This window comes from Nyctereutes procyonoides, unplaced genomic scaffold (assembly GCF_905146905.1).
Source record: "Nyctereutes procyonoides isolate TBG_1078 unplaced genomic scaffold, NYPRO_anot_genome, whole genome shotgun sequence".
Classification (NCBI taxonomy): domain Eukaryota; kingdom Metazoa; phylum Chordata; class Mammalia; order Carnivora; family Canidae; genus Nyctereutes; species Nyctereutes procyonoides.
In genome coordinates, this window is record NW_026575126.1 from 51,026,935 (window position 1) to 51,048,277 (window position 21,343).

Here is a 21,343-nt window from a genome sequence, read left to right on the forward strand (position 1 = left end):
GAAATAGCAAATGAAAACTTTATTTCAGGAGTCTCATTTCCTCTGGGCATTTCATGCAAATTGTCTTTCCAGTCTATAGTATAACCTTTCATAAAAATAATGTTTATTGATTTTTTTTCCTCGTTATAAAGTAACACATGTTCAGTGCAGAAATTTCAAAATGGCAGACTGAGAGAACAACAACAAAAAAAATCAAGTTGGTTTTTGAGCCACCATCCAGAGATAAAAGCTATCAGTATTTTAATACAGGCACTCAAATTCAAATGCTCTACCTGGCCAGGCAGGTAGCAGGTGTGACTGCCGTGGGCTCACCTGACCATGCCAGTCTGGAGCCCCTGTGGGCCCTGGTACTAAGCCCCAGTACATTCTTGCCCTAAGGGAATCGTAGAATTGAAGCTGCCAACCAGTCTCCTAATTTTTCAAGAGAAACTAGAAATCCAGATTTTTGTGTGAATCTTATTTTTTCTGTACCTACCTTACTTAAGTAAGAAAAACACCTTTAGGCCAAGTGGGTGCATCTGTGATGGCCTTTAGGTTATAATGTATTATATCTAATTAAAACTACCTCTCATCTTAATTTTAATTGCTTAAGTCCATAGTCAAGAGGAGGTATCAGAGGACTTTGCATTCAGTCCTGGGTTACATGTACCCTAGATGCACTTTAGAAGCAAAAGGTCCAAGAGAACATCCTTCTAGAATTTTCACCCAATCATCATGTATTGATTGAGCATCTGCCATGTGTCAGGCTCTGTTGGGCACTCTACTGGGACCCAGACAGACCAGGCCCCTGAGTTCAAGGCTTTCCCATTCTTGTGAAAAGATATAGTACCTAAACACTTGTAAGGAGAAACAAAAGATGAATAAGAGTAAAGGCTCTGCTGAGGATGAAGGTAAAATCACATGGTAGCAATGAGTTGGTGACTTAAGATTCACTGGTCAAGGAAGCTCTCTCTGAGGTGGTAACATTTATGCAGAATGATAATACAGAGCCAGACGTGCAATGTAAAAGGAGAAGAGCATCCCCAGCAAAAGCAATATCCTGTGCAAAGGCCCTAAGGTAGAAATGAGTTTTTAGCCTATTCCAGAATCCAAAGTAAAACCCGTGTGGCTAGAAGGTAGGGGGTTGGGACAAAAGGAAACAAAATGAGGCTAAAGAGGCAGGACTTTGTAGACCAGGTGGGGCATTTCAATTTTATCACAGGCATTAAGCAAACCGCTTGTGGTGTTGAAGCAGTGGGCAATGGATATGGCTACTTAGGACTAGGTTACAGTGAACAAAGTAGGAGGGGACAAGTAAAGAGGCTCCTGGAAGGGTCCAGGTAAGGCATGATGATGGCTTAGAGTAGAACGCTGGCAATGCCTAAGGAGAAGAGAGGCTGGGTTCAGGTGGGGACAACAAAATTTCTTGACAGAAGGTGAAGGAAAGCAAGCCACCAAAGACCAACTCCTGGATTTCTAGAATGCTTGACCTTGGCTCACTTACTTGACCCCTTAGCAGCCCCCAATACAGCAGACCACTCCCTTCTGGAACCATTTTATTGTTGTGACTCCCGTGACAAGCTCTCCTGCTGTTCGCCACCTTCATTGACCCCAGCCACCTTACAGAACCAACATTCATGGAGGATCTGTTGCAACGAAGCTGTGTAACCAGCCCCAAATCACTGTTTTGCAATGATAAGTGTTGACATGGCGCTCAAGTTGGTGGGTCAGCAGGGCAGCTTTCCTAGCCTCAGCTGGTATCTCTCCTGCGTCTGCAGCCAGCTGCAGGTCAGGAGGGGGCCTCTGTTCTCAGCAGAGAATTGTCGCCAGATCTAGGAGGGCTGCTGGGACAACTGGGGGTGCTCTGCTCCGAGCACCTCGTCCTCCAGCAGGCTAGCTCAGGCATGCTCACATGGTGGTCATAAAAGAGCAAGAAAGGCAAGTAGAAATGTGCATGACTTCTAGAGGCCCTGGCTCAGGACCAGCGTAGCACCCCTTCCACCACATTCTGCCACCAAAGCAGGTTCAAGAAGGAGAACGAGACTACCTCGGTGGCGCATGGAGACATGCAGAGTCACATGGAAGAGAGCCTGGATATGGGAGAGGTGAAGAACCAGGGCCAGTAATGCAGGCCGCCACAGCGTCCTTCCACACCTCTACCAACGCGGTCCACAGTCGCACCCGCCACAAGCAGGCACTTAGGCTTAAATCAACTAAAATTATAACTTCAGTTGCTCGGTCACACCAGCCTCATTTCAAGTGCTCAGGAGTCCCAAGGAGTCCCAAGTGGCTGCTCGCTACTGGATCGGACAGCTCAGAGGAAAAGCCTTTCCGTCATGGTAGAAGGTTCTGCAGCACAGTCCGAGGCCACATGGGTTGCCAGCTTCCAGCATCCGGATCCGAAGTGGGTTTGCGTGAGCCAAGAGTGCCCAGCGAGCAATCCCAAGACAGCCTGGGCTTTTTGTTCTCAGAGCCTGGGGTCATCCGGATGATAACAAGGCAGCGATTTCGGGAGCTGGGTAAACGTGGGAGGGTGGCTTCCCTCACCATTGTAATTGGCCATGAAGACTCCCACTCCTGAATGGAACCAGGGGAAGGCAGGCCAAGGGGGACAGGGATTAGTGGGATGCTGTTTCCAAGGGGCCACACATGCCCACTAAGTGCTGTGTGGCTTCCACACTGCAGAAGCCTGCAGCTTTTATTTCATGTGTATGAAGGACAAAGAACTGGGCTGTCTCCAGTCCTCCCCTCTCGGCTCCCTGCCTCCTCGGGGGATCTCTGCTTAGCTTCCCTGCCCCTTTCAGCCTGTGAGACGTTGTATCTTCACAAGTTACCTATTTGTGTGTGTGTGTGTGTGTGTGTGTGTGTGTGTGTGTGTCTCAGATGGGCAATAATTTTAAGGGTAATACCCAGTGCTGTTGATGAGAAGGACAGTGGGGCGTAAATCAGTACAACCTTTCTGATAAAGGTGGACAGCAGACACAGAGAGCCTGTTGGAGATGAGGGAGGATGAGACATGTTCCCCAAAATACTTTTGTTCAGAGATGTGTAATACAGCATTGCTTAGAATGGCCAAAAAAATAAATAAATAATTGTTGAACATCCAATGATGAACTTGCTCCATGAAATACGGCATTGCAGAGTGGTGTGTGTGTGTGTGCGCGCACACAAAAATCATGTTGTCAGAGACTTTTCAAGGATATCTGATCAACTTGAGAAATAACATGAAGCAAAAGTAGGATGTAACCAGTATATATATTACGATCCCAAACATGTAATATTTATGCAAATATATGCAGAGAAAATAAGGCTGGAAGGAGATACATCACTGTGGCCTCATTTGCACACCATTGTCCCTTCAAAAATACCTCGAACGAGAGGATCAATAAATATCTGTGAACTGACATCCTCTATGGGAAGAAGCATCAAAAGTAATAATTTTTATTTTCTTTATTGTGTTTTTGTACAGTCAGCATGTTTTACATTTATAATCAGCCAAGAAATCGTTCATAGTTACTGGGATCTGAGATTCACAGGAAGCAGCTTTCAGGATGCTGCAAAGGACCGTGGTCAGCACTGAATAAAACGGGGCCTATTTTAGGGACGGTGACACCACGGTTCATGGCACACTCTGTCACGAGATCACACACCTCTGGCCCTACCCCTTGAGCTCACGTGAGACCGTGTCTATGTTCCAGGTACTACCCAATGGGCCACCCAGCATCTGTCCACCTCTACTTCCTTGCTGACCGCTTCCAGGGCTTTCTGATCAAGCATCACGCTACGAATCTAGCTGTGAGCAAACTTGAGACCCTGGAGACGTGGGTGATGCCAAAGAAGGTCTTCAAGATCGCAAGCCCACCCAGTGACTTCGGGAGGCTCCAGTTTTCTGAGGTAAGAGTCCAGACACTGGCACACTTCACGGTCTTTTCCAGCTGCCCTGCTGGGTTCTGTTTGCCAGTCTGACACTTGGGGATGGAAATGGAGGGGAAGAGGACTTGGAGAGCCCAGAAGATAGCACACTCTGGGCTCAGAGAGGATCCTCTGGCCCCAAGCACTGGAGCCGCATCTCAAACAGGGTGGAAGGGGAGAGATGGAGGTTGGCCTTAGCAGTGGGCCAAACTGATGACCTGGAGCCCTGGTCTGTTTTTTACAGTAGCATCTGTGTTCCTCTTAATTTTTTATCCTAGCCAGTGACTCTCCTGAGTCTCTATTAGTAATAGACCATAACAGACCAGTTTCCTAATGAAGAATGGCATTAGTCTCCTTTTACAGATTGGAGAGGTGAGGCCTATGGAGGGCCAAGGATTTTCTCAATCATAGTTCAGAAGTGAAAGAGCTCAAATTGAGCCCACGTCTCTCTGGCCACAAATTTCATTCTTCCGTGTTTCTGGTTCCCCAGTTCCTAGCATAGGGGTTAATTCAGATCAATCATTGAATGGATGAGTGGATGAATGGGTGGATAGCTGGGAGGGTGGATGGATGGTTGGATGGTTGGGAGGGTAGATAAATGGACAGAAGGCTGGACGGATGGATAGAGGATGTATAGATGGAGGGGTGTGTAAGTGGGTGGATGGGTGGGAGGGTGGATAGATGGACAGAAGACTGGACGGATAGATAGAGGATGGATAGATGGGAGGGTGGGTGAATGAGTGGATGGATGGGTGGATGGATGGGTGGGTAGGTGGAGCAGTGGATGGATCCATGGGATGCAGTTTTAGTTCTTTTCTTGCCCAGCACTACCCTTGTAGCATCAGCCCTACCTGAAGATCTGGTCTAGCCTCTGCCATTATCACTCTGCTCCCCTCTCACACTTCTGGAGTTTTTGTCACACAGGTCAAGCTTATCCTTGCTGCTGGCTTGGTGGGTGCTGTTTCTGCTGCCTGGAATACTTTTCCTCACAGTTTCACATAGCTAGCTGCCGTTTTGTTTAGTTTTGTTTTTTTGTTTGTTTGTTTGTTTTTGTTTTTGGTCATTCTAATCTAAATCGAAATGGTGTACCCTCCAAGAAGCCTTCCCTGCCCACCCACTTACACCACAAGAGTCCATTCTCCACTTGACATGTACCTATTTTATCATTTTCTTAGCATTTACTATTCAAAACCATCTTGCTGATTTCTCTGATCACTTTTCGGTTGTCCACGAAAAAGCTGGGACCATGTCCCTCTTGTTCACCACTGTATTCCACACACATGGCATCCGGAGGTACCAAATCTGATTTCTGAATGGAGCACACACTTTGGTGGGGACGCTGCAGGACGGGAAACACAATCCAGCTGGGTGAGAGTTGGCCCACCCCAAATTCCAGTACCTGATTTTTGCCTTCCCCATCCCCATCCCAGCAAGTAGCTAAAAATGCATCCCTGGAGTTTAGTATTGTCCCTGAGTGTGGCTGCTGGGTTAGGGATGAAGAGCCTGGTTTGAGAATACAGAGTATTTTGAAGGGCTGGGGTGGGGGTGGCGCGAGTATCCCACCTGCTTATACTGTCCATGCAGATCCCTTTCCACCTGCCCATGGCCTCACCTGGCCACGCTATGCCCTACAGAGCAGGGTTTCTTGTTATGCCACCATTTTCAATTAAGGATCTGAATGGATTGGCTGGATTCAAGCTGCCATGGGAGCCGACTCCATAAATTACTAGCATCAGGGGGCAATTAGACATTGCCCCAGTTGGATTCTGCGCTGGGGGCCCAGGCGGCCAATTGAAGACATTAACGTCCCATTAACGAGATGGATGCCTGGTGGCTGGGCTCTCCCTGTTTATCAGCCTGCTGTTGGATAACTGGGCACTTCTGGCAGTGACAAATGAGGTTGGCCACTCTGTGGCTAGTGATTTGTGAGAGTTCCTACCGCAGGGCTGGTAACTTTGATATAAGAACCACCCAGATCTCGCAGAGTAACATCGTGTGATGCAGGGAGCCGTGAATTTTGCAGTTTGTGTTGTTTTTTTTTTTTTTTCCTGGAGTCCTAGTAATTTTTAAAGCAAAAAGTGTCAAATGGGACAAGAAGGAAGGGAAAACTGCAGAGGATCCCTCTCCTGGTGGCACAGCTCCAGGACTCCACTCGGGGCCTGGTTCACAGCAGGTTGCCAGTGTTGCTGAGCCATCAGATGGATTTCTCCACCCCATGGGAGTCCCATGCTGGTGGCTTGCGGAAAAGAGGCTCATTCCTTCAGCAGACAGTCCAAGTGGCTATGGTGTACTAGGTGCGGGAGTGGCAGGAGAGTCCAGGCTCCTTTTGGCACGGAACTGTAGTCAGGTGAGGCAGTCAGCCTACAAGTGAGCAAATAAAGGAACAAAAACATTTCAGCTAATGGCGAGTATTATGAAGAACATAAAACTTAATTCATGTCATTGCTGAGGACTGAAGAGGCCGATGGGGACTACTTTCAATGGGATGATTCATTTGGGAAGCTTTTCTAAGGAGGTAACCTTAGAGCTGAAGCCTGGAAAGAGCCAGTGATGGGGAGACATGGAGCAGTGCAAGCAGAGAGAAGAGCATGTGCAAAGGCCCAGAGGCTCCAGGAGGGAGCAGCAAGGCCAGTGTGGCCAGCACACAGTGAGTGAGAGGGAGGGCAGTGGAAGGAAGGTGTCAGAGGGGATGGGACAGATCATGACGGGGACATGAAGGCCCTGGAGAAAAGCTCAGATGGTATTTTCAATGCAGTGAGAGATTTTTAGTGGGTTTGAAGTTGAGCGATGTGGTGAACTTGACCATGGACTTGAATTTGAGTAGTGATCATTGTGTTGTAAGTGTCCATGGACTTGCACAGTGAGTCTGTGAGAAGATCTTGAAGCCCTAGAAGTTGTGACAGCAGCACGGCCCCCTCTCAGGCAGCCCCAGCTTGGTCGCATGTGAGGGTGGCAGCTAGCCTTCCGCTCCCTCTCCTAGGATTGGAAATTGAGATCCAGCCTCTATGCTCACAGCTGCCCTACAGATCTTCCCTCGGGGTTGTCTTGGTTTTAGAGCTCAGACTTCAGAGAATTGCTCATCCCGATTTCCCTGGGGAATGCAAGGATACCGTTCTGGGGTGTCCCCACACTCCCCTAACTGGGCACTAAGCCCTACTCTGTAGAACCCCAACATATTGTGTGAGCATTCATCCGTTTGTTGGTAGCTGTGGGAAAGCCAGTGTGTGGAGGGCCTGGTGCATAGGGATGTCCTTAGGTTCACAACATAGAGGGTGGGTGGGTGGGTGGGTGGGTGGAAGGAAAGGAGAGGAGAAGGGAGATAGGGAGGGAGGAAGGAGGGAAAGAAGGAAAGGAGACTCAGCACCCACCACGTACTCAGCACTGTCTTGGAATCTAGAGATACACTGGTGAACAAGCCAGATACACTCCCTCTCCTCATCGAGTTGACAGTCGTGATAAGGAAAGAGATAAGTAAATTAAAAGTTGTAATACTGAGAGAAAAAAAAAAACCAAGATGGGCAAATCCTTAGAAAGGCACCTTGGTGTTGCCTCCAGCTGGGGAAGGCTTCCAAGTGGAGATGACCTCCGCTGAGATCTACCTGAGGAGTAGAAGCTGGCAGGGGTGGGAGGGGTGGGGAAGGGGTAGGAAGGCTGTGCCAGCCAGAAAGCTAGGAATGAGTGGAAGGTCAGAGATGAGACAGAGGGCCCTCCTCCTGGAGGCCCAGAGATTAATCCAAGTGGCCCGGAGTAGGGGGGTGTGGAGGGGAGGGCCAGTGGTTTAGGTGAAGCCCTCATAGCATGGGGTGAGAGACCAGACTTGAGAATCCTGAGGTGCGGAAGAGAATTGCACATAGGGAAGTGACAGGATTGGGTTTGTTTTTTTTTAAGGTTTTATTCACTTACTTGACAGAAGCAGGGGAGGGGCAGAGGGAGAGGGAGAAGCAGACTCATCACTGAGCAGTGAGCCCGATGCAGTGCTCCATCCCAGGACCCCAGGACCATGACCTGAACCGACACTCAGGCAGACACTTAACCCACTGAGCCACCCAGGCACCCCAAGGATCATGTTTCTTTAGAGAAATCTCCAAGCCTCGGAGGCCAGCTGGAATCCATGCATTCCCTCCTTCATTTCTTCACTGACTCGTACCAGCTTCCTTTCTGCCGTGATGCAGCCACTGTGCTGGCTCAGGGGTCCCCAGGAAGAGCCGAGCCTCGGGGTGGCAGGGAATGCCGAGACATCGCCCGTCTGGGAGGGCCAGCCACCCCCGCAGAAGTGTCACAGCAGTCACTACCTCTGCTCCCTTGGGACGGCTCCTCGGTCCCAGCCTGTAGGCTCCTGGCTGTGGGGCTGTGCACCTCTGGTCGACGGCGGGCCGAGCACCTAGGCATGGGATGGACGTGTGAGTGAGTGAACTGGAGGTAACGCACGAGAGTGGGTGAGAACACAGCCCCTGGGGACAGATTTGCTGGGGCCCCGCGCCAGCTCTGCCCCCCACCGGCCACCGCAAGTGACCTAGGCACTCTGGGCCTCGTCTCTCTCCTCTGTGGAATGAGGACAACGACAGGGTCTCTCCCCTTCGTGGAGCTGAGAGAGTCGCACAGGTTGGTAGGGCTGGAGAAAGAAGGCACGTCTTGGAGAAAGAATAGAAGCAGGAGCTCGTGGCGTCCACGAGAAAGCCAGCAAGCCCCTGCTGGCCCTGCACGGATGGCATGTCTCACCCCGACCTGCATGCACGCATCGGAGACATGGGTCACGGAAAGAGCACAGGAGCGGGCAAGCCTTGGGGTGTGCTCGTTATCTGCTCCCAGCATGCCCGCAGGCTGTGTCTTCAAAAACACCAAATTAAACCTGCTGGGGGAGCAGAAGACCCCTCATTTAAATTGATTTGAAGTAGCAGAGCTCCGGATCAGGGACGTAAGTGTCAAGTTGTTGGCTTGCTGGTTCCACAGATACTGGGCGCCTGCTGCATGCCAGGCACAGTGCTAGGCACCCAGGAAGCGCGGTGGCACAAGCTGCGGGGACGCTGAGCAGCGAGGGGACAGCTGGCCAGGTCTTCCTGGCTGCTGGCTGAGGAGTACATTGCAGGCGGTAAAAGCAGAGGGAGGGAAGCAAGAGTGGACCCCCGGCAAGTCGGAGCCACATGGACACCAGCCAGCTGGCAGGAGGGATGGACCGAAGGATGGATGGATGGATCATACGATCACCTCCCCTCATCCCCCACCCAGGCCCAGCTCGGAGTGCTGTGGGGAGGCCACGGCTGTGTCTTCCTCAGAAAGCCACGTGCTCTCCTGGCGGTGATCGGAGGGGCTGAGGGACCCTCCTTGTTCAGAACATCACCACTAAACGGAGGTGCCTGATCCAGAAGACGGAGCACCAAAGTGGAAGCCAGCTGCACCTGCTGAGTGTTGGGGTGCACTCTCCTTGGGATGGCCCGCCAGCAGGCGTTCATTTAGTCGGTGCACGGTGCGTGCTTTCTTTCCAAAGCACTAACCCTGACTCAGGCACTGGAGGCCCAGGGGTTTAGCGAACAGACCACAAGCCCTGTAATCCCTTAGACTGGGTCCAAATCCCAGGTCTTCTGCTTATGACTAGTTGTGCAGTCTTGAGCAGGTGACCCACTGGGAGCCTCAGTTTCCTCATCTGTAAAATGGGTAGATGAAGCCCAACAAGCAGTATCTTAGGCCTCTCTGGGACCCTGGGCCCTGTTTTCTGGCTCAGTGATTTCTGGACTCTCTCGTTTCAGGTTGGCACTGACTGGGATGCCAAGGAGCGGCTCTTCCGCAACTTTGGGGGTCTCCTGGGGCCCATGGATGAGCCGGTAGGCATGCAGAAGTGGGGGAAGGGCCCCAATGTCACCGTGACCGTCATCTGGGTCGATCCCGTCAACATCATTGCAGCCACCTATGACATCCTGATCGAATCCACTGCCGAGTTCACCCACTACAAGCCCCCTTTGAACTTGCCCCTGAGGCCTGGGGTCTGGACAGTGAAAATCCTTCACCACTGGGTGCCAGTTGCAGAGACCAAATTCCTCGTTGCACCACTGACCTTCTCAAACAGGCAGCCCATCAAACCAGGTGAGTACTCCCAGCGTCTCTGGGAGGGAAAATATTCCTACCCTGGGCGGGGGGAGGGGGTCTCTCAGGCGGGCCCTCTGATCTGGCGGGCAATGGGGGCCATGTGGGCGGCCTCGGAGAACCATGCTCTCTGCTCTGTATTTTTCTCTCCTTGCACAAGGAGGGAATTTTCTACCCATACAGTAAGGTGATGTCATCTGTCTGTGTATTAGATATCTAATTATTACCTACTCTCCCACTGGACTTCCAGAAAGCCCTGATCATATTTAAGACGAGATGGGAAATAAACCCAGACAGATCCTGAGTGTCAGCAAATCTTACTTTCTTAAAAGTAATAATTAAAATAGGAAATTCTGTTCATCAAAAACCTGCTACACTAGGAGAAAAGACACTATAGGGAAAAAAATATTTGCTACACATAAAATAAAGTACCTCTAAAATATATAAAGAAATCCGCATACATCAGAGAGCCAACTGTAAGCCATGGGCCAAATCTGGCCCACCTCCCTGTTTTTATAAATAAAGTTTTGTTGGGACACAGTCACACCCATTCACTGACATATTTTTTTATGGTTTCCTAGGGACTACAATGGCAGCAATGAGTAATTATGACACAGTTTGCATGGCCCACAAATCCAAAAATATTTACTATCTGGCCCTTTATAAAAAAAGGGATTGGCAACTCGTGCTACAAAGGAGAAAGAAAAAAAAAAGCACATAAATGGCCCACACACTCGGCTTCATGAATAATGAGAAGAATGCAAATGAAAAGCAAAAAGGGATCCCTCTTCACACCACCATGTTGAGAAATGTTCAAAGGTTAGATAGTAGTATCCTATGGCGGAAGGTTGGAGAATAATGCCCATCCATCTAGTGCTGAGGTGGGGGCACGACAAAGTGATAAAACAGGTTTGGAAAAAGGCTTAGCATCTCCTAGTAATGCTTTGTGCATGCTCACACACTGCCAATACTTTGGTGTTCATCCTCCTAGAAGTTTCTGGAGGCCTCTAAAGCATAAACACAAACACACAACATAAGTCCTATGTTGCTGGTTTTGGGGGTGATGCTTTGTGTAATGAAACTTGCTCTTTGGACTTCTCACGTCAGTATATATAAAGCTACCTGCTGCATCAGATCCCCGTGGGTTCTGAGGACCCAGAATCCACCACATTGCCTCTTTCATTGTTGGCAGTGGTGCTGTTGCAGATAACACCGCAAAGAGGATTCTTGAATCTAAAATTGTGCCCATACAGATATATCCATAAAAGAGATTCTTAGAAACAGGGTTTCTGGGTCTCTTGGTATTTGAAATTGTTTGTCTGTATCTAACAGATCAGAAACCCAGAAGCCAAAAATGCATTACAGCCTCTGTTAGGGAAGAAGCGTTCTGGGCTGGGTGACGTTTAGCCAGTGACACAAGGAGATGAGGACAAAGACGTGGGGACGGGGTGCCTGGAATCCTAACGGGGGTGTTGAAGTGAACTCAACTCTGTTGATGTCTGCTAAGCTTCTGTGCTGAGCAAGCAGAGAGGTACAGGGAGACCTTGTGTTTTCTCGAGATGGAAGCCTGCTCCTCCCTCTCCCCTGTGAGAGAGACCAAAGACAGCCGCTCCAGAGGAGTGGGACCAGAGCCCATCCACTTAGGGCCCTCAAGTACCCTTCTTTTTTTTTTTTAAGATTTCATTTATTTACTCATGAGAGACAGAGAGAGAGAGAGGCAGAGACACAGGCAGAGGGAGAAGCAGGCTCCATGCAGGAAGCCCGACATGGGACTCAATCCCGGGACTCCAGGATCACACCCTGGGCCGAAGGCAGGTGCTAAACTGCTGAGCCACCCAGGGAAGCCATCCCCTTCTCAAGTACCCTTCTGATTAGGGTCACATCCTTAGCATCCTCAAGATCCCAAAGCCAGACACGGAGGGGAGGGACAGAAAGAGCGTTCTCCTTGCATGTTCCAGAAACCCCCATCAGATGGAACAGGGGAGCAGTCCTGAATCCACCTCTACCCCTGGGCCGGGAGGAAGGACAACAGTGAGGGCATTTTTTTCTGATTTTTCCAGTTTTTTTTTTCTCCTTGGAGTTCATGATGACAGCAAGGCTCTTCCTAAACCCCACCCAGGATGAGCCAGGGGGTCATCTTACCCCACTGAGAGCAACCGCCACCCCCCCACCCTACCCCTCCCAGTTGTCAGTAATTGTATATGGTAACGATGTTCCAATGACAAGGAACACGAAGGTGGGAACAATGCAATTTGTAAAATGATTCATCAAGAGTAATTTGCTATTGATGCGTCCCTGGTAATCTCAAGAAATCTGATGAGGTGGAATTGAGGAAAATTTAATTATAGAGGCAAGCATCACGGGCTGGTGCTGTAATAGCATTTTCCACATTAACCTCATTTTTCATAAGGGTTTTCTGCATCAGCCACGATATGTGGTTCCTGGTGTTCAGACTTCGGTCAGCTCAGGAGTCTCCCCACTGCCAGCTCTTAGCGCTCAGAGGCCCCGATGGCTGAGTCAGGACCTGCTCCATAGGGCACAGGCTCCGTTCGCATCAGGGAGAGGTGGGCGAGGGCCAGATCTATAAACATGTTAGGTCCTACGGAACTCAGCTAAACCACAGCAGGACAGGGTGTGTGTTCGTGCAGGCTCGTGCCCCGTCTCCCGCCGTTGCCTTCTGCGCCTTGGAGCGCTGCCCGCTGCATCCTCAGAGGGAAGGACTTTGTCTGCATGGGTCAAGGCAGGCTGTTGGTTCTGCTAGTTGCCCTAAGAAGGGCGGGCGTGTGGTCTGTCTGCCTCCTCCTTGAGCCCCACTCAGGACCGTACGTATTAGGAAACGGCGTGAGGATAATCCGAGCTCTCCTGGTTGCCCCTTTGGGGAACCAGAGATGTTCTCTGAACACCACGCTGTCACATAAGGACGTTTCCCGGAGCCCTAGAGGTCTCAATCCAGGCAAGAGCTGATTTGCTAAAACACAACTCGCCAAAATCATCGGCCAGTACGTGTTTAAAATCTATTCTTGTGTTTGGCGATGAAATAGGCAATAAGAGGGAACTCCTCCAAAATAGCAACGTCTAGCTGCTTTCCGCCAGCCCAAATGTGTGTACTTTCTGCTTCCCCATCTGTAAGCCCGAGGAAGTAGTCAGGGCTCCCGCTCGATGTGTTCTTTTCCTGTTTGTAGAGCATATGAACCTCTTCCCGAGCCTCTTGCCAGCCCTGGGGGTCTCATGGGTGCAAGGATGAGTATCCAGTTTGCAGACGGGGAAAGTGAGTCTTTGAAAGACTGGCTTCCAATGAAAATTTAAAAACAAAAAACACCACCAGTTCTATAGCTTCCAGTTGGTGGATGAGCCTGTGGGTAGAGTCCCATGATGATAAGAACGGGCTTTGGAGTCAGCCGGTCCTGGACTTAACCCTGGATCTGTCTCGAACTATAGGCGTCTGCAAAATGGGGGTGATGACACCAGCCCTGTGGCTTTGCGTGTGTACGAGGATTGTGTACTAGTAACACCAACCGCGAAACTACTAAACTTCTCCAAGCACTTAGTATGTGCCAGGTGCCTGTTTGTGTATATGGCCTAGGTTTTTTTGTTTTTTGAAGTCCAGTATCATTAATGTACAGTATGATATAGTTTCAGGTGTACAATACCGTGATTCAGCAATTCCGTAGCTCCCCCAGCGCTCAGCACGTACGCGCACTCTTCCTCCGCCTCACCAATTGCACCCGTCCTGCCACCCACCTCCCCTCCAGCAACCACCAGTTCTCTGTACATAGGACTCTGGGGTGTTTGTTTGTTTGTTTCTGTTTTCCTCTGGTTTTGTTTCTTAAATTCCGCAGGAATGAAATCATACGGTATCTTTCTTTGACTTGACTTCACTTAGCGTCATACCCTTGCGCTCCGTCCATGTTGTTGCACATGGCAAGATCTCATTCTTTTTTGGACTGAGTGCTATTCCACTGTATATACCGCTGTATACACCGCATCCTCTTCATCCATTCATCTATGGATGGATGCTTGAGCTGCTTCTGTAATTTGGCTATTGAAATAATGTCACAATCAACATAGGGGGTACGCGTCTGTTTACAAATTAGTGCTTCCCTACTCTTTGGGTAAATACCCAGTAGTGCAACTGTTGGATCATAGAGTAGCTCTACTTTTAACTTTCTGAGGAACCTGCAGATTGTTCCCGAGAGTGGCCACGCCAGTTTGCACTTCCACCAGCAGCAACAGAGGCCTTCTTTTTCTCCACGGTCTCTGCCCACACTTGTTGTTTCCTGTCTTTTTATTTCAGCCATTCTGACAGATGTGAGGGGATACCCCCTTGTGGTTTTGGTTTGCAGTTCCCTGGTGATGAGTGATGTTGACCACCTTTCCATGGGTCTGTTGGCCCATCTGAATTTCTTCTCACTTCTAATTGGATTATTTGGGCTTTTGGTGTAGGGTTGTAGAAGTTACTTTGGATCGTGAGACCGGATACCATTTTAAGCACTTAGCAGAAGTCAGCACATGACATCATGAAGCTCTCATAGAGTACTGGGCACTCTACTCATCTGTCAGGGAAAAGTGGGCACCGGGCATTGACGTCCGATGCCATACACCAGGCACGTGAGCCCCGGGCGATTCAGACCCAGACACCCTGATTGCCGTCCATGCACTCACACACCAGGAGCTGCTCAGCAAGGCAGGGCTGTTAAGAGAGCCAGCTGAGGTCAACAGACCTGGAGTCCAACCTTGGCTCCGATGCTCATTAGCTCTGTGATGTGCAGAAAGGCATTTAATGAGGCCTTGCCTCTGCCCAGAATTCTGTCTCCCACGATCTGCAGGTGGCTTCCTTGTTCTCATTAACTGGCACTCAGCTCAGGTGTCACCTCAGAGAGACCTTCCTTGCCCTCCTCATCCAAAATAAACATCCTTGTCACTCTCTAACCCCAGGGGCAGCCAGCTCTTAGTGTAAAGGGCTAGACAGTAAATATTGCCCACTCTGTGGGCTTCCTACGGTCTCCGTCTCAATTACTCCGCCTTGCCATGGTGGCACGGAAGCAGCCACAGACAGCACGTCTGCAAAGAGGCATAGCTGTGTCCTAATGAAACTTAATTCCTGACACCTGGGTGGGTCAGATTTGGCCCAAGGGCCTCGGCGTGCCAACCCCCCGCCCTGACTCTGCACCCAGTGTAGTCTGTTCGTGTTACTGATCTCCGATTAAACCGATCTTTCCTACTTCTTGTCCTCAGCCTCCCTCCACAGGGCTGTAATCTTATCTGGTTCATTTCAGGGCATGGAGCGGAGCCTGGCACTTAATTAATCTTTACCAAATAAGTGAATGAATGGCTTGCAGATAGAGGGTTAGCAAGCATGTGTTGAATGAATGCCTTGCTCAAGTAGGTGCTGGGGATGGATGGATGGTCAGTCGGTCTAGACTGTTGAGCTGCTCTGTAAGCCTGTGCTCAGTGGACAGACGAGCCCACAAAGTGGGCTCATGCTATGGAAGGCCTGTCCCCACAGGCTGCTTCGTCGTCTGCAATGGGGCTGCCGACACCACAGGAGATGGTCCCGCGAAGGACATGGTGGCGTACAGTGCCCAGCACAACGCACATGGTAGGCACCCACTTCGTGACTTGCGACCATCTCATGGTTTCCCTTTGATTTTCAGAGGAGGCGCTGAAGCTGCACAACGGGCCCCTGCGCAGCGCCTACATGGAGCAGAGCTTCCAGAGCCTGAACCCCGTCCTCAGCCTGCCCATCAGCCCGGCCCAGGTGGAGCAGGCTCGGAGGAACGCGGGCTCTACGGGTGCCACGCTGGAGCACTGGCTGGACTCCCTGGTAGGCGGGACATGGACCGCCATGGACATCTGCACCACAGGCCCCACCGCCTGCCCGGTCATGCAGACCTGCACCCACACGGCCTGGAGCTCCTTCAGCCCTGACCCCAAGTCAGAGCTGGGGGCCATCAAACCCGATGGCCGTCTCAGGTAGCAGCGGGCACACGTGGGCCATGGCAGATAAAGGGAAAGCAGCCAGAGGGCTGGTGGTGCCTGGACCCTGGCACCCCCGCAGCCCCCAGGGGTGCCTTTTGTGAGAGGGGCTCTCCTGGCTACAGATTGAGGGAGAAGGAAGGTTTGGAGGTCAAGGCAGTTCCTGCCAACAACCGGCGTGCGGCACGCTGGCTCCTGGGAGTGAGGACTGCTCAGTCCCCGTGCCATGCTGGTCTTACCTCTTCTGGTTGATCCTCAGAGCTCCAGGTTCCTCGTTTCCCCCCTCTCTGTGACCCAATCTCCCAGTCAAGTGATTCTCAGACTTTTATTTTGAGCAGAGTTTTGTTTACTAAGCGCAGTTGGAGGTAGACGTTCAAGGTGTGGCTGCTCTGGTTGACGCCGGGGCACGTGTGTGAGCTTCTTTCTCGGAGCTCAGCCCACAGGGTGGTCCCTTTGCCCAATGGCACCCCCTGAGGGACCTTTCCAGAACCCAAGGGCTCTGCAAAACCCCATTTGAAAAGCACTGCCCAGACAGTGGGCTTGACCTCCCAGCCCCACCCTTGGGCTCCCCTCTTTCTCCCCAGGGGAGGGGGGGGTACTGGCTGAGCCTTTCACCAGCCCTTGTCGGGTTGACTTGTCCTTAGTAACTAGACGAGCAGGAGAGCCTTTTGATGTGACATGGCCAAGACTCCCCAAAGTGTGACTGCCAAGCATCCTGGGTTCCAGGCCGGCCTCCCTTCCTCCAGACTGCCCCATGGGATGAGGCTCAGCAGTGTAAGCATCAAGTCTCCCAGGCATTCATGGGCCGGGAGGCCGGGAGACCGGGACCGTGGCCATGCAACTCAGAGATGGTTGGGAGCAGACTCCTGAGCTGGACAACACAGCAATACCCGCCACCTGCCTGAGCCCTTGGGCGCGGAGGTTGGGCACTCAGACCTTTGTGAATCGCTCCCCCGCCCCTGGTGCTGTAGGGAAGGGACCAGACTTTTCACATCCAGGATAAAGCATTTCAGATTTGGTTTTGAAAGTCCTGCCCTTCCTCCTCCGAGGTGCAAGCAGGCCCCTGTGATGTGCAGCAAGAGCGCCGGAAGCTTGAGTATCTGATCAGTTAAACCATAGTGTTATTCCAAGTGCTTGAGTTGCCAGAAACCTGAACTGTGCCCCTGCTGTGTGCCTGGGAGGGCTGGCCCTGCTCCCCTGGAGAGCCCACCCCCACCCGGGTGCAAGCTGTCCTGCCCCGAGAGCCCGTCCTTGTGGGCATGAGTGTGAAGGTACTACAGCCCTGTCCTCCTAACCTCTCGCCCCTGCCAGGCCGGATTCCTGTGAGCCAGGCCAGGCTGGAGAGGGACAGTTTCGGTATTTATTAGTTACGTTTTAGTCGATGACTAATGAGTAGGTGCTGCTTCTGCAGCTTGTCAGTTGTCTCTTACTAACTGAAGCTGCCTTTATTCACTAAAGGTCCCCCCTGCCTCCCCGTGTCTGTCTCTCTCCTGTCTGCTCTGCATGCTCCGTGTCCTCAGAGGAAGGCAGGGGTGTTGGCCACCATGAAGAGAACGCTTACACCAGCATCATCTGCTGGCTGAAAGCAGGGTGCCCTGGGGACACTGGAGGCTTACTCTTCCTCCAGCAGGGTGGCAGCCTCGGCCGGTCGTGCAGAGCCTGGGATGTGACAAAATGACAGAATGAGGCTCCTTCCAAGCCTAGGAGGGAGAGAGATCCAGTTTGGGGAGAGGGTGAGTGATCAGATTGAGAGCCGGCCACTGTCAACAGGGGCTCCAGGGACCTCGGGGGGGGGGGTCTTGCCGAGAAAGCCCAGATCATCTCTCAATGAGCCTGCAGCATCTAGGAGCCCCGAGGGCCGGGCCACAACCTCCTTGCCCCCACCTCCCCCTCAAGGAACCTTCCTACTCTATTCATCCTCCTCTCCAGGCCGCTAGGATTCCCGTGTTTTCCACAGTGTCCTGTGCGGAGCTCGGCCCCGCGTCCAGCGTGGGGCTGCCGAACCCCACTCCCCTGACCCCCAGAACAAGCGGAGATAAGGCTGAGCCAGTGGACTGTGGGTACGATCCCTACCCCCTCCCTGCTCACCCCGAGGAATTCTGGAAGCCAGGCAGTCACACCCAGTGTTTCTCTAAGGACCTTTGTTTTTGGACCAAGGAAAAACTTGGCAGATTAGAAAAAAAAAAATCTAAACAAAAGGTGATTTTTTTCCCAGGGGTCACAGTAACAGGTGAACTTTTTTATCTGCCTAAGAGTGAGTGGTGAAGGGCCCAGGGATAGAGCTGCTGGGACCCAACAACGTGAGGAGGTGGTGCCCGGGGTCCGCCAGGGGAGAAGGAAGCCTTCAAGAGGCCGTAGCACCCTGTGTGATTTCCCAGCCAGTGACGCTTAGATGGCAGCCAGTCTTCTGGAGTCCCCCCGCCCAGGGCACGCACAAAACGGTCTCCCACAACCCTGTGTTTAACAAGGAGGCCGTTTCCTCCGTTTGGAAAAAGACCTTGCCGGTCAGGTCAGGAGCCCTTTGGGCTTCATTTCCCCCTTTGCTAAAGTTTTAAAATGCCAGTGCACTCAGAGGATGAACCAGACAACACGGGCCCCCAAAAGGGGCGTCTGGCGCTCTGGTTTACGGGTACAAGGAGGACAGTGGCTGGAACCTCGATCTCTTGGCCAGGAAGGTGCAGAGTAGAGTGAAGCAGCTGTGGAATGTGGGGCTTTAGCCAAGGCCCCTTACACAGCTGAGTCCACCAGGGACTCAGGACACAAGGTCCCCACCAGCACCCGAGGGGGAGCGCACTAGGAACATCTGTGGGCCAAGCCCTGCCAGTCAGAACCACTCCGCAGGAGGGACCATAAACACCAACGTTACTATATAGGCCAGTAGGGCGTGGTGGGGACTGTGGTCTGCTGGCGTGCACACGGTTGGCTGCAGCCCGTCTTTGCACATTGTGCATGTGGAATCTTCCAGATTTTCATAGGAAATTTGATGTTCAAGTGTCGGCAAGGTTTTGAGTGTGGGCCAAGAGAAATTCCACAGTTGATCCTGTGCACTGCCAGCTACCTCTGCAGTCTAGAGCGATGGTTTATTGATGAGGTTAGGCAGGGTCCTGGTGGAGGAGGCAAAGAGCCCCCAGTAGGAAGGGGCAGGAATTAGAGCTCATTTCACTGATGGCTCTGAAGGGAACATGAACCTCTTACCGGTCGGGTCGTTCCACTCCGGAGAGATGGTCCCACAGAGAAGCGTCCCAGAAGAACTGGATTGTCAGGCTGTCCTGGTCCCAAGACGGTGCTTTAAAAAAAAAATTAAAATTCAGAGACCTGACCTAAGGAGGCCCGCAGCTTCCAGAATTTGAGCCCACCCAGGCGGAGGACAGGGTCCCGGGAGGAGGGACGTGTCAGCCCACCCCCATTCTCAACAAGTCCCACGTTTGAGCAGCCGTCTTGGCACACGTTTTGGAAGCCATGCTGGAGCTGAGCTTGCTCCCGGGATGCCCTCTCGGACTCAGTAACCTTACTTGGCCCTTGGGTCTACCACAGGCGCTACCTCATTGTGTCCGCTAAGAAGTTTACCTGGGGGAGGGGGAAATCATTAGGTGTCCCAAATGTGCTCGAGCTGAATGTACAATCTATGCAAATTTCTCTCCCCCTCTCTGTGTCTGAGTTTCTCTCTCTCTCAAGTTTATTTGGGTTTGGTTTTGTTTGCAAACAAGATACTGTATAGACCCCTCTTAAGACCGAGGAGGGCTTTCATGCGCCACGTGTGTCTACCCCTCACGTTGTCTTTGGTTCTGTCCTCGCCGCGGCCCGCCCTCCATCTCCCCTCCATCTGGCTGGGAACCCTCCAACTGCCGCCTCTGCCCCCGCCGGAGCTCCCCAGGAAAGCAGGTCCTGCCCCCTAGCACCCCCATCCCGCACACCATCTCTCCTCCATCCCTCCTTCCCACTTGCTTCTCCTCCCCTGCTCCCCACCCTTTCCCCCCCAAAAAGCCTTAGGTTTCTCCTTTTTGAAATGTGGCCTTACAATTCTTTCTGGAAAGCTGACTGCCCTCTCCCTCCAACTTCCACCAACATCTGAGAAGAAAGAGCATCCTGCAGCTCTCGTGGCCACCTCCTCAGCCAGGGGCTGCCAATCTGTAGCTTGGAGCCACGACAGAAAGAGAAGGATACTCTCCTGTTGTTCCTCTGGGTGCAACGAAGGCTTGGGTGCTCCCATCAGCCAGCTCGGGCAGCACGCTGTCAGCGCACACTGCCGAGGCTCGGGTCCCTGGGGGGCGTCAGCACCCACTCTCCCACCCGCCCTCTCCCCACCCAGGCTGGGTGACTTGATGCGCGTCGTTCAGGAGAGTCTCTCGAGCTCTCTCTCCATCTTTCCTGCCTGGAAAGGGAGAGAACTTTCCATATTCCCAGCGGATGGGTCGTGTTCTCAAAGGGATCACAATCCCAACTTCCTTTGCTCCAAGTTCTGTTGGAGGCCAAAGACAACCCCCCCCCCCACCCAGGGTTCTCCTAGGAAATTCACTGGAATTGAGCGCAACCGTCCTGAGAGTCCTCTCTCCGTCTTTGTTTTGTTTTTAATATGTTGTCAGTAGCGTTTGTTTTGGGGGTTTTTTTTAGAGGCCTCACAATAAGTTATTACTGTCCCTCTCATTTTTTTTTCAAAAACATGTGGTGATATAGTTTTTAAAAATAACTATTTTGTTATAGATCATGAGATGCATAAAACTGTACAGAACTATTTTGTAATGTATTGATTTAAAAAAATCTGTAAATAAAGTTTAAAAAAAATTCCAATGGCACACATGGAAGGATGTAGATATTTTGCTATTTATTTAAAGGACTATTTTAAGAGAGGTTGAACTATCTGAAATTGACCAGTAATCAAAATTCCAATCATATGAACGCTTTTCCTCGAGGTGTAGACCGTGATTCTCAGAAGCGATTGCACTACCCGCCCATTTTTGCACCTTTTTCTGTATCTTCATTTAGCAGAAAAACAACAACGAAATTGTGCCTTAGCTGTATTTTTTTGTCTAGGGGAGTTTGTTTCTGTCTGACAAAGCAAAACTTTTTGCAGAAAACAGTGGATGTATTAAATACTGTATCATACCAAAAACACTGCAGGTGTATATAGATGCTTCTGTCATTCTGTGTTTTCAGATGCAGAATTTTAAAATTAAAAAAAAATACTGTCTTTATGGAACAGTGGCTGTATGGCTTCTCTTCAGCAACGTCCTGCATCTTTACCAAATCCAGTGCTCCCTCCCCTCCTCTGTTAGGTGATTACAAAATCTGTCCAACTTGGGGACGGACTGCCCAGACCCCAGGCATGAACTGGGCCTCCCCTCGGGAAACCTGGATGTGTGGACATACTGCCTAATCCAACCTGCTGTCCTCTCTCAAT

General features: G+C 51.3%; 1 protein-coding gene across 1 annotated transcript in view; it reads left to right on the forward strand.

Moving 5' to 3' along the window:
• Window positions 1-21,144, forward strand: part of XYLT1 (xylosyltransferase 1) — a 305,895-nt gene extending 284,751 nt beyond the window's left edge. The window contains exons 10-12 of the mRNA XM_055340521.1: window positions 3,678-3,873; window positions 9,636-9,969; window positions 15,624-21,144. Coding sequence (XP_055196496.1) covers window positions 3,678-3,873; window positions 9,636-9,969; window positions 15,624-15,946 — 853 coding nt within the window. The 3' untranslated portion in view covers window positions 15,947-21,144. The remainder of the gene's footprint in view (window positions 1-3,677; window positions 3,874-9,635; window positions 9,970-15,623) is intronic.
• The last annotated feature ends 199 nt before the right edge of the window (window positions 21,145-21,343 follow it).